Raw genomic sequence first — 14404 nt, forward strand, 5'->3', positions numbered from 1 at the left:
TTTCCTATTTGTGTACATCCATGCTTATCAATATTATAGTGACAAACAATCCCTGTATAACTGACAAATTTTGCTTCCTGTATTGGCAATAGACAGGAAATTAATTATTGTTCAAACTGATAGTTTCTGTGGTCCAGCAATCCTTCAGTTCTTACTTATGGGTCATGATGAAGGGTCAAACAGGAGTAGAGTGTTATGCACACTATCTTTTATTGCTCTTTCATGTCACAGGAAAATATTAATAGTGCTTCACTGACATGATTGTCAAGAGTTATTGTTGTTATTTTCTGACTGTACATACACACATATTAATCAATGATATTAAACAGCCATGTGGTCAAGGGAACAATAATATATGCATAACAACCTTCTTGGAAGTGCAGAGCTTCTGTTATTCATAAAATGCTACAGATATTAACAGAAGTATTTCAATATTTTTTGTAGTTTTCTCTCCATTCTAAAAATTCTTCAGTTGTATTATTTGTATTTCCTCATTTTCTGAATAGATGACGATACTGAAGTTCTGTTTTTGTTCATTACTTTCCTTCAGTTCTGAACAGTAATCTTCCAGATTATGATGCCTAATTCATGTGTTTCTAGGATTCTGCAACATTCTGCATGGATGTTTTTCAGAAAACTCACTTTATGCTAGCAGACATGGCAAAAGTTCACATCTGCATCTGAACAGAATCATACAACAGGTCCAACCAGTAAACTCTTGCTTGTCTTGTATCATAAACAGATTATGTCTAATATACAGTTTGCCTTGTATCATAAACAGATTATGTCTAATATACAGTTTGCCTTGTATCATAAACAGATTATGTCTAATATACAGCTATCTTTCATCATAAATGCTGCATAGCATACTTAATCAATTTCATTATTAGTCATTCACAGCAGTAATCAATTTCATATTGACATCTTGTAATCCAGGTGGGTTATGGGAGCTGGTAATGTGCTTTACAACAAAGCTTCCCACACATTATGCTTGATTCAATGGCATGCACGGATTTATGAAATCAGATGTTGTCTGCTCAAAACAATCAATCTCTGATAGAAAAAAGCTAAAGGCATATGAACACAAAGGAAAATTTTACAAATGGGGGAAAAAAATGAAATATCTGAGTTTTCCATGGTGGCTTAAACAGGAAGGAAAAAAACATCTCTTAGCAATTTAAAATCTTCTAGAGTGGAGGTGTGGGCAAGCATCACTCTACACTTTTCTCCATTGCCTTAAACCAGGAACTTGTGCGGGTAACCAGTCAGCAAAATATGGGCATTTAAGGACCATGACTACTGTAATAATCTTCATCTTAAAAAGATATGAAGCTGCCTGACAAGGGCCTTAACTCTGTCAAAATTGGAACCAATGAGACAAATCCAATAAGAGTCATCAAGGGCTATGAAATGTTCATATCAAAATGCATTAGAATATGTTGAATGGTTAATGACCTATACTAATAGCCAGCAAAATCTCACATAATGATATAAAGCTGATTGACATGGGCCATAAATCTGTACAAAATAATGTAGATGGGACAAAACTATAAAGGTAAATTTTGGTGTAAGGAACAATGTTCAAGCCAAATACCACTGCAACATGTTCAGTGGTTCTTGAGTAATGTCAACTGCAAGCAACATTACAATTTTCCATGTGAAGAAAAGAATCTGCATGACATGGGGAACAACTGTCCAAAACTGAGTAGAAAGGGCTCAAAAACCGATTAAAATAAATGCATAAATGTCACTGAGACAATGTTCATACCAAATTGTATCTGAAAATGTGTAAACAGCTTTTGAGGTATGATGTTTACAAGCAACAGCCCATGTGAAAATATGAAGTTAATTGTCAAGGCTGATAACTCTATTGAAAAGTTGCAGAGACAAAACCCATAAAAAGCACATCTAGGTCATTGAGATGATGTGCACATCAATTTGCATTAGAATATACTGATACATGTAGTTCCTAAGCCATGCTGGTTACAAGGATCAGCTGCAGCGGCGATTTAAAACTGATGGAAAAGGGGCAAAAATTCTCCCAAAATTAGACTTGAAAAGATCTGACAGCAATAAGCAATTCAACTACCTAATGGCATCAGATTATGTGTAAGGACTGCAGAGCTTCGGTGGTTACAAGAAGTGTGAATGGATTTACAGACAGATGGATGAAAAGACAGGTGGACAGAAATAGTGATTACTGACGTGAAACCCAAACAAACTGAGAAAAAAAATGTTAAAAAGGAGAAGGCCAAGCAGTTGCGAGTTCTATTTAGTTCTATTCTAGAACTGGCAAATAAATAAGCAAAAACAAATTTAAAGGAAAGCTCTAAAACAAGACACAGGTCACTATTTAAGACCTGAAAAAATCATTTCTACTGGTGCCATCTGCTTGGTTTGTACAATATTAATATTTAAAAAAAGGGTTTTAATTTTCACATTTTTAAGATAACCGTTTAGTCTGTAAAAGTAGTTTATACCTGTAATGTAAAACGTATGCAAGGACCAAGTTCCAGACAATTTAAAACTTGCTATAATAAAAATGTGAATGTAATACTGAGTTGGCCATTACATGGACGTTCATTTTGCATGGAAAGCATTGTGTGGGGTCTTGACGAGTTGTCTGTTAAAGCAGGTTTGAATACATGGTAATTTAAGACAACATCCCATAAAGAGTGACAGTAGATAGAGTAATCATGACAGCGGATAGAGTGATCATGACAGTGGATAGAGTAATCATGACAGTAGATAGAGTAATCATGACAGTGGATAGAGTAATCATGACAGTGGATAGAGTAATCATAAGACTTTTACTACATACATTTTTTTCCTGAAGAGCTAAAGTCAAGTAGAAACACTTGTTTCCTGTAAATGGATGGACCCTTCGAACATCATATTGACATTTTCTTCTAAACTCTTTCTATAAATTTTCACAATACTTGGTAGTTCTTTTGTTTGACAATCAGAAATTATCAGATGATTGAAAACATATGGTCATATAATCAACAAAATTAAAGAAAAAGACCCCCCCCACTCAACTTTGTTAAAGCACATCACAAATATTATAAATACATCAGATTACTAATTTGCTCTTATTGTTGTTTATATTTTTGTTTATATTCATATAATGGCATGAGGACTCATAACGTAATCAACTTAGCAATCTCATCTATAAAACAGTTGTATTTCTTGTGAATTGTTATATGCAGATTTTCCTGTGCTAATCATTCCTATGTTGAGTGACAATGTGTCAGTCTTCATGGTTACATTTTATTTTGGTTTGTTGTTTTGACATGGAGCCAAATTATTGCCTTTTCCTTCATGTTTGTTTATTCAAGCAGCAGCTAGCAAAACACAAAAATGTACTTTTAGTGCATGAAACAAAGTATAAAATGGTGTACTAATTGCACGAGACAAGTATAAAATACTGTATAATATTCCATGATGTCAGTATAATATACTGTATAATATTTCGTGAGTATAAAATACTGTATAACATTTTATGAGATGACTATAAAATACACAAATTCTTTACAGTACTAAAGCAAACACTGCTTCAACTTCTGTAATGTTAGGTTTTTATGAGTCTTTGATATGACTCTACTAGGGTTTTAACCTACGACCTCTTGCATCCGAGGTGGATGCTCTAACCACTTAGACCACCAGAGTGGTCGATTAAATGATATAACACACTAAAATAACCAATAGGTGAAATTACACTTGTGACATTTGTATTAATGTTTTCATACAAAAAGTTAAATTTCTGTGGAAAGAGTTATCATCATTGGATTACCAAATATACTTGCTGACAAGTTGAGTCCAACTGCAAATGAAATAGACCCTGATAAGTTGAGTCCAACTGCAAATGAAATAGACCCTGATAAGCAATTGCAGATCTGCTGGAGCATTATGCAACAGCAGGTCTGGCTCAGCACAGTTTGAAGTTTGTCTTGACATATGAGTACAACAGGTAACTTGAGTCTGGTGAAAGAAATATTCCCTAAAGTAACCAAATAAGCATAACTAATTTTCCATCAGATTAAATGTTGAATAGGATTAGGAAAACTTGATAATACATATTTATCCTTCACATTACCATTGGCTTAATACACAATTGTAAACTTGCACATACACGGTATTCAACATGCTACAAACAACTCACTGTATCATTCTCAGTGAGAAATAAAATACAACACACACAGGAACAGTATAACACTGCTAATAAAGTATGCTGTAACTTTTATCTTATCAAGATCTCTCAAAAATGACATTTTCAAAGACAGCATGTACTCTTTCCTGAAATGAAGAAAACTGCTCCATTTTTATTTCCCTATCCCTTTCTGTCTAAATACCTATTCTGTATCTTTCTGAATACCCATGTCTATATCTTTCTGAATACCCATGTATATATCTTTCTGAATACCCATGTCTATATCTTTCTGAATACCTAAGTCTATATCTTTCTGAATACCCATGTCCATATCTTTCTGAATACTCATGTCTATATCTTTCTGAATACCCATGTCTATATCTTTCTGAATACCCATGTCTATATCTTTCTGAATACCCATGTCTATACCTTTCTGAATACCCATGTCTATATCTTTCTGAATACCCATGTCTATACCTTTCCGAATACCCATGTCTATATCTTTCTGAATACCCATGTCTATATCTTTCTAAATAAAACACTGCAAAAAGTGCCCAAATTGAGTATTTTTGCTGCTGAAATTAGCAGCTTAAATTACATCAGCCAATCGATAAAAAAAATCAATTAAAGAATATTTAAATCTCACGATGGTTAAAACTGGCATATTCTATGAGATGATTTTTTTCACATAGAAAAGAATAATTTATAGCAATAAAATGGCATTTGAAACCATGAAACATGGCATATTATAACATTTGGATAAAACAAAATAAAATAACATATTTGATGTTTTTCTGTTTCTCTTGAAGTTTATGTTTTGTATATATTAATGACAGTGTCTGAAAATAAAAGTGTCAAATGAAAACAATAGATGCAAGATGGATGACTATACAAAAGCGGACTGATTTTGCTTTTTTTTTAAACTTGTTGCATGTGAGACTAACAGGAATGAATATATTGAGCATTATTTCTTTGACAAGTGAGACACAAATGTTGATAAGTGAGTCACCAATGTTGAATCATAATGAAAAAAAAGAAATAATCTGTCAAAAAACAAGGCAAAAAAGCATGCTCTACGAAAATAAAATAAAGCATATACATTAAACTGTACAGGTTGTAAATAACTAAAGTAAGTTAAAAATGTTACGTCTGATTTTTGTATGGTTGCTTTGGGACTGATATTTTATCTTTCTGGACTGAGCATTAGCTCATTTTCATTTAGGACCAACTAGACATCATAAGAAATCTTGTAATGAAAAACCGTAACCATCCATTCTGGAGGTTTAGAGATACAAAAATTTTCAAGCTGGCCACTATGGTGGCCATATTAGTCATCAGACTGGCACTATCTACATTTAGGACTAACCAAACATCATAAGAAATATTCTGGTGAAAACCCTGTGTCAATATGACTTTCCATTTAGGAGAAACAGTGATAACAATATTTTCAAGATGACTGTTGTGGTGGCCATATTGGATGTCACATTGGCACTATTCTAATTTAGGACCAACCAGATATTACAATTAGTTTCTCTATGAAAATCCGATGCTGATATGACTATCCATTCAGCTGTAGTAGAGATATAAAAAAAATTCAAAATTGCCACTGTGATGGTCATATAGGATGTACGAGTGGCACTATTTTCATCAAGGGCCAACTAGACCATGGGATGAATGTGTGTGTAAAGTTTCATGGCAACCATCTAAGTAATTTAGGAGGAGAAGTGATAACAAACTTCTGCTAACAGGCAGACAGACGAATGCTGGATATCATCTCAATAGTTCTTCTGGTCTATGACCATTACAGCTAAAAAAATCTGAGTGAGCAAAATGATTTCTTGATATGCACATCTCCAGATGAAGTCCATAACATTCATCAAGTTTGATGACAGTCAATTAAGGTGAGATTTGCTGCTGGCTAAGCCTGCCTTTCATTTAATTCGACTGTAAAATGATAACACTTGAAACAATGACCATAATCTAGCATGTGGATGAACGGACGGGTATACAGATGGACAGACTTACACATCAACGGAAAAGTGATTGCTATTTTCAGCTCCACCAAGGTGGGTTACAAAATATTACCCTGTATGTAATGGGTTTATTTACAGAGTCTCATCTGACAGGCCAATGTTAATGCATGTGATAGTTGCCAAAGAAACCAAACAAACATCAGACAAAACTGATAGACTTAATCTAGATTTTAAAAAAAAACAATATTTCCAATCTGGTTCCTCAGAATGCCAAAGTCCTGTTGAAAATGTCAAAATAGCAGTGTTTAATGATAATGAATGACAGTTAAGTCAGTGGTACTTACTTTGGGGTTTTTCTGGAGCAGGTTTCTGCAGACCCCTTATAGGGATATCTGCTCCTTTTTGAACTTGTTTATAAACTGTGGTACTATCTACCTCATCCTCATCTTTACTTAAATTCAACTGCGAAACTGGCTTCTTGCCTTCGGTGCTAGAAGAAAAAGATACTTTGTTAAAATTTCATACACCATGTGATATTAAATGCATGTGCAGCCAATGACCAGCAATACACATTCATGGGATTTCTGACACATCTGAATCCATAATTTCACAATGACATCACCATTTGGATTCAACCAATCATTAATTGGCCAATCAGAGTTTCAGATTGATGGATTGTCCACAGGCACATGCTTCTGTAAGTGAAATGGGGATAACTTCTAATTTGAAGGAGGAGAGTGGGTGTTTTCCTTGTGTGTTCCCATACAGATACAAGTGCCTGTGGTACCTTATATATTTGCTTATAAGTTGAGTCTAACTGCAAACTGCACAGACCAGTTCTGCCAGTAGATAATGTACCAGCAGATCTGGGTCTCTGCAGTTTGTTAGGAGTAATCAGTAGAACAAACAAAACACCCTGATCTGCAGGTGCAATATGTTATGACAAATAAGGATCCTTGTTGTTTGTAACTTGATTTGACTTATAAGCAAGTATATATGGTATGCCTGTGTCATTGACATATTATGTTCTGCAAGGTGTACATGTTTCTACTAAGGAGCTTCCTGGCACAGCATGGATTTCTTCCTTCTACCCATCAAGTTTCCGAGTCAATCACTATTTTAATAAATAACCAAGACTTCTCACAATTTCACTGATTTCAGACATCTTACTGGTATGGCCAAAAGATTATAAATTTTACACTATTGAAATAGCATATTCCCTAGCCTTGGCTACCTAGACAATTTGTGTCTAACATTTCAAAATGTTTTTAACAAATGTTTTTGTGACCAAGGCTAGGATGTCCCACCACTGAGCTTTTCTTCATATGGTGCATAGAGCAAGATTGTTCAATAATAATAACTAATTGCTAATCTCCATTAATACAAAACTCTGATTCTGAAACTGCAATGCATTATATATGTCAGACTGGTATAACTACAGGTCAGTGGGTCATTTTCTTTTCAGCCCATGCTCATACAAAAAATATGATCTATAATTATAGCATAATTACTATATGGCCCATGAACTTTCCATTATTGGTCCACAGCCCGCAGTGTTGAAGATTTGAAGATGTTAGTACACCCTGGTATATGTCATGGATAATACAGCTACCAAAATAACATTCTGTTACCATTTTTCCATACAAATGTACACAAATTCCAACCTGAAATTACTATCTGGCCCATGATTCTGAAAGTCAGCCGCCAATTTTTCATGTTGATGGGCCATCTTAAGCACTGACCCAAGTGTTTACTGGGATCATTCACCTGGCTGACATCTGCCTAATTATCAAATCTATGAGCAGTTAGAAAAGAATTTGGTTCAGTAGGATGCCTTCTGCAGAAATTTCTTCCAATTCTGTAAATCGCTGAATGTTACCCCCCCCCCCCATATTTTGAGATATTCTATTTTTGCAAAAATCTTCATCCACAGTGATGGCACATTATGTTTTCAATATTGAAAGGACTTCATGCTTGGATGCTGTCACAATTTATCCAATTCCACCGAGAAGCTTTTTAAGTTACCATACGTACTCGCTTACAAGTCCAGAAAAACTGCAAACAACAAAGCTTCTGATCTGCTGTAGCATAATGCACAAGCAGATCAGGGTCTATGTTGTTTGTACTATTCATTATGCATAACAAATTGCACAGACTCAGATCTGCCATCGCATTATGCGCTGGCAGATCTGGGTCTGTGCAGTTTGCAGTTGGACTATTCCTATAAGTGAGTACAGATGGTAAAGCTGTTGACATTCTTAGTATATTCTATGTTATGGCAGCCATATTGGAGATGGCAGATCAGCATCATTTATATAAATTGAATGCCCTTCATACTGTGAAGAATTAAATCAAATTTGGACAAATTCTGAGTGCTTTTAGAAAGGTTATTCTATTGTTGGTAAAGGTGACCATATTCGAAGGAAGATCAACATTCTGTGTAAAAATCTGAAAGCCCCTCATGTAAGGATGCTTTCTGTCAAATAAGCTGATATCAGCTGAGTGATTTTTAGAAAAGCTGTTTAAAGGTGTTTCAATGTATAGTAATGGAGTCATATTTGATTACAGATTTGCATCATTGATATAAAATTTAAGCCAATCATGCCAAGATAACTTCATTTAAATTTGGACCTATATCACTTTTTAAAAAGAACTTGCTTCACTGTTTTTCTGATTTTAGTAACAGAGGCCACAAATGATGATTCATTAATATCATTTGTATAATTTGAAGGCCATTCATGCTGATACAATTCTGCTGAGCAGTTTTAAGCTTTTGTTAATTGGTTTTTCTATTTTTAGTAATGGTTTCCATATGTGATAGTGAATCCACATAATTTTTAGAAATCTTAAGTGCTTCCAATTATGGTTCCCTTCTATTAAATTTGGTCAAAATCCAATGAGTGTTTTCTTAAAACAAGAAGTAATTTAAACATTTATCTATAACAAGTAATGGTGACCCTATGTGATGTCAAATCAGCATCATCTGAATAAAATTCAAAAGCCTTTCATGACAGGATACTTTCTCTCAAATTTGGTCAAAATTCTTCAGGCAGTTTTTGATTAAAAGCTGTTAAATAGATTTTCTGTTTTTAGTAATGGTGGCCATATTTGATGGATTGGTACCATTTGAACAAATATGAAAGGTTTTGATGCCAGAAAGTTCCAAGTACAATCATGTACAAATTGATCATGTACGTTTTAAGATGCAATACAATTGTGTAATTATCAGCACATGATAGAAGAAGGGCCATACTAAGCATTCACTACTATAATTATTATGTGGAAACCATTATTTTCCCCTTCAGATTTAAAGACTCTGAACCATGACCTTTTGACTCAAAACTGATAGGCTTTTTTCTTAGCTTAAGTACAATACATCCACAAACATTGGTTCAGGCAAGTGACCAAGAGCTAAAGTTATTAGACAGAAACCAAATTGTTTTCATTCAGTCACAGTAACCTTTGATCTTTTTGCCCTCCCCCCACCCACTTTTTACTTAAAATCCACAAACTTTGATCCAGTTCTGTGATGTAGAACCAATGTTATTCTTAGGAAACCATTTTTTTTTGTCAAAGACTGCTCAGATGGCCTAGTGGTTAGAGCATCCACATCGGATGCAGGAGGATGTGGGTGCGATCCCTGGCCAAGTCATATGAAAGACTTACAAAAGTGGTGCTAACAGCTGTCTCACTTGGTGCTCAGCATTAAGAGGTTAGTGTTAGGACTGGTCAGCCTGGTGTGGGGATAATGTGACTGGGTGGGACATCATGCTACATGTCTGTGGCATGATGCCCCAGTGCTAGGCATCACTATTGTTACATATATCTGATTTAATTCATATTTATTTTAATTTCATTGTTTGTCAGTTTTAAATTTATTATTCTATTACATGCTATTATAAAATGTAAATATATTCAATGGAGATGATATTTTTCCAGAAAATCAGTTGCCCTGAATCATTCTTTTTGTAAACACCAGATGTTGATCTAAATTCTGACCTTGTTTCAGAATCTGTAGACACCTTGTAAACAAGTTCTATTTGATTTTAAAATGATTGGTTTTCATCAGGGTCATTTTTGGTGTATGTAACATAAACAGTTTTTTCATTACTGCGCATTTGTTAGTTTTAACAGAGATGCGTAGAGAGAGATTTCTCAGTTTTGGGCTTTTTGCACTGATGTCAAGTTATTTTGTTGTAGCCAGATTTTGAGTTATAATTTTCTTCAGATCCATTGGATTTTAAAAGGATTAATTCTTTTTTTTCTGGAAATATTTTGAGGAGTGCTCACACATAAATTTTGGAAAGACATTGCTTACAAATTTAATTTGGATTTCTGACACCAGAGTGTCATTATTTGTATATCTACAAGGAACTGTAGATAAGCACAGTACTGAATACAGCATACGTCATCGTCATCCATCTTGGATTTTCCATCAGGATTTGAACTTGAAATTATTAGAATATTTATTACTAGGACTTTTGCAATTTAATTCATGAATTATTCTTAGATTATGTTTGGATTTGATTCTTGAAACCGTAAGTTCTTCTCCTTTTTCATTTTGACAGAATTTTTCCAGGGAAATAAATGTTAAATTTTAAAAAGCTTGTTGTTTTCACTCTTTCTGTGTTACTGGTTTTTTGAGCCTAAACATGTAACACTATAAACTGTATATGAAACTAGTTCAAAATATTAGTAAGAAGGTTTAAATCTACCATCTGAACTGCTCAGGTTGACCAATATGGTATGTCCTTTTGGGCATTGTGCTATACTCAAATTTTCTTACCACTAAATTGCCTACTTGTATTGCTGTGTGATGTAAAACATTAAACACCAAAATACTGATAACAATTTGTTCCAAACATCAAAGATATTTCTCTGAAATATTTTTTATGCCATAAGTTACACCAGTGTAGATAGATATTCTTTATTATTACAGCTGATACATCTGTATATGTGTATTATCATTACAGCTATGATGCCATCTGATACACCTGTATATATGTATTATCATTACAGCTATGATGCCATCTGATACACCTGTATATGTGTATTATCATTACAGCTATGATGCCATCTGATACACCTGTATATATGTATTATCATTACAGCTATGATGCCATCTGATACACCTGTATATATGTATTATCATTACAGCTATGATGCCATCTGATACACCTGTATATGTGTATTATCATTACAGCTATGATGCCATCTGATACACCTGTATATGTGTATTATCATTACAGCTATGATGCCATCTGATACACCTGTACATGTGTATTATCATTACAGCTATGATGCCATCTGATACACCTGTGTATATGTATTATCATTACAGCTATGATGCCTTCTGATACACCTGTGTATATGTATTATCATTACAGCTATGATGCCATCTGATACACCTGTATATGTGTATTATCATTACAGCTATGATGCCATCTGATACACCTGTGTATATGTGTATTATCATTACAGCTATGATGCCATCTGATACACCTGTATATGTGTATTATCATTACAGCTATGATGCCATCTGATACACCTGTATATGTGTATTATCATTACAGCTATGATGCCATCTGATACACCTGTATATGTGTATTATCATTACAGCTATGATGCCATCTGATACACCTGTATATGTGTATTGTCATTACAGCTATGATGCCATCTGATACACCTGTGTATATGTGTATTATCATAACAGCTATGATGCCATCTGATACACCTGTATATATGTATTATCATTACAGCTATGATGCCATCTGATACACCTGTATATGTGTATTATCATTACAGCTATGATGCCATCTGATACACCTGTGTATGTGTGTTATCATTACAGCTATGATGCCATCTGATACACCTGTGTATATGTATTATCATTACAGCTATGATGCCATCTGATACACTTCATTTCCTGGTTTTTACATGTTGCATGCTTTTACAACTTCGGCTTCATTAATATGGGTTTTAAAAATGCTATTGTGACTATCGATGTCAAAATAAAATGCACTCTCAGGATCAACCTCTACCTGAACACAGAACATTTCTGATCTTGGTGAGAAAATATTCTACTGACCACATCATTTTAATTGCCTTGAATTTATTTCTACTACCAAAGTTTTATTACTGTTTTATTTACAACATATTTCTTTTTTAAAAATTATTATATGACAAAGGAAACAAATAAGAAATTTGTCTTTGGTACGAGACATACAAAAAAGGAAATTAATTAGTTATAACTTGATGCCAGGTGGGAACCAATATTCTGAAATATTGTCATCACCATCCTGTACTATCATTTTCATTGATTAAAACCCAGACCCCCTACAGGCCCACAAGAAAAAATAAACTCAGCTTGTACACAATAGAAACTTTTATAGAGTACTGGGTTAAGGTTATACATTTAAAGCACCCCCCCCCCAATCTATGTATCTATTTGCCATGAAATAAGGTACAAAGGTACATGACACTTGTCACAAGGGTGCATTCATTCAAGGATGGTATTTTTAACCACTGTTCAATACATTTTTCTTGTAAAATCTTGAATGGCTCAAACTAGATAAAACTGAGGGCAGGAATCATGGCAGTTTGAGATTATACTGTGCAGTGGAAATAAAATTTAGGTCTCAAACTGTTACCTTACTTTAATGGATTCTGAAATATTACCTAAAATCAGGCATATAATGCTGGAACCCCAACAGACTTTGTTTGAGCCCCAGTGGCATTATGTACTGCATCCCCAAATAAGGGGGGGGGGGGAGGAGAGAGACATAATAAACTCTCTGTCCTTCTGAACGAAAGATAATGCATCTGAGGGGAGGGAGCACTTTGCCCATTATTCTAGTGGGAAAGAGAGGTTGCTACTCCTTTCTCACTCTCTGCCCTCCTAAAGAGGAAGGTGTTGCTGAACTCACCCACCACCCATTTATCAACTCCCTTGGGAAGGGGGCGAAGTAACCATAAAAGTCTCCAAAGACACTATGGTAGTCTATCCCTGAGACCCATAGAAGGAAAACTCCTCCTTTAAATATGGCTAAGTTTGGCAAGGTCCCGGACTTCACCTGACCAGATGTAGGCAAGCGATGTAGGCATCCCAGAGGGCTTTCCAGTAGTTACACTCACCCACACTGTACTTAGCCACTGCTAAAAGAGAATACTGTTAAAAAGGATTTATTAAAAACTTCTATATAAGTAATATATAAATGAATCTGCTAGGACAAAGTATGCACTAAAATGATGAGAGCAAGAACTTGCCTTTCCTAGGTATTTTCTCTGGGAATTAAAACCACTTTTTAATTACTGATGTTTAAAGTGAAAAGTATGCTTGCCCGAGCACTTGTGTGCAACCTGCCTCTCCAGATATCAATAGCGCACAGCACATTAATAGAGATGTGATGATGATTTGTTACTGTAAAAAACAGAATCAACATGAGTTCAAAGATAGAAGGACATGTATCTGAAGCCAAACTTGTCTGCACAGACTTGTCAACCTTGACAAAAAACAGTTCAATCAAATATTGTTTGGAGTATTCACAATAAATATTACTGTCAAAACTTGCTTATAGGATGAATCCAACTGCAAAATGCACAGACCCAGATCTGCCAAGATGCACTGGCAGAGCTGGGTCTGTGCAGTTTGTTAGGAGTAATCATTAGTTATCTGGAGAACAAACAACATAGATCCTGATCTGCAAGAGCATTATGCTATGGCAGAATGGGATCTTTGTTGTTTTGCAGTTTGACTTGTAAGTGAGTATAGATGGTATTCATTATTTAGTTATTTAAACATGTTGCTAATGCATAAAAATGACAACTTGTGAAACGTTCTGTAACTATTCTGGTAAGTGTGCATATTTATCAACATTCCTAATGATGTTTGTGTGTATTTTGAATATGCAATATAGGTTTATGTATACTGTGTAAGAAGCCTCAAGCAATAACGATACTGGAGTCAAATTTTCTATTTAATTTGATAAAGTCATAAAGTCTAATGCAGATTTCCCCATACAAGCAATCTAAGTCTAGTGCGAGGGCGTAAAATGCATGCTCTTCATCTTCACAGCTTGAAAATTACTTTGTTATTGTACAACTTGAAATTAATCTGTGAGCAATTTTATGCTATATTATTTCCTGTTACATTATCATATATACTTGCTTATAAGTCGAGTCAAACTGCAAATAACAAAGATCCTGATCTGTTGTAGCCAGTGCATTATCAGACCCTGATCCGCCAGTTCCTTAAAAAATGGCACATCTGGGTCTGTGCAGT

General features: G+C 34.6%; 1 protein-coding gene across 18 annotated transcripts in view; it reads right to left on the reverse strand.

Moving 5' to 3' along the window:
- LOC149802934 (uncharacterized) overlaps positions 1-14404 on the reverse strand; it is a 389228-nt gene that overhangs the window by 59578 nt on the left and 315246 nt on the right. For all 18 annotated transcript variants that reach the window (XM_089952442.1, XM_089952437.1, XM_089952439.1 and 15 more), the window contains one exon: positions 6468-6613. In XM_089952442.1, the coding sequence (XP_089808568.1) occupies positions 6468-6613 (146 nt within the window). The remainder of the gene's footprint in view (positions 1-6467; positions 6614-14404) is intronic.

Source organism: Sinohyriopsis cumingii, chromosome 3, assembly GCF_028554795.1.
Source record: "Sinohyriopsis cumingii isolate HCF-2022 chromosome 3, ASM2855479v2, whole genome shotgun sequence".
NCBI classification, from domain to species: Eukaryota; Metazoa; Mollusca; class Bivalvia; order Unionida; family Unionidae; genus Sinohyriopsis; species Sinohyriopsis cumingii.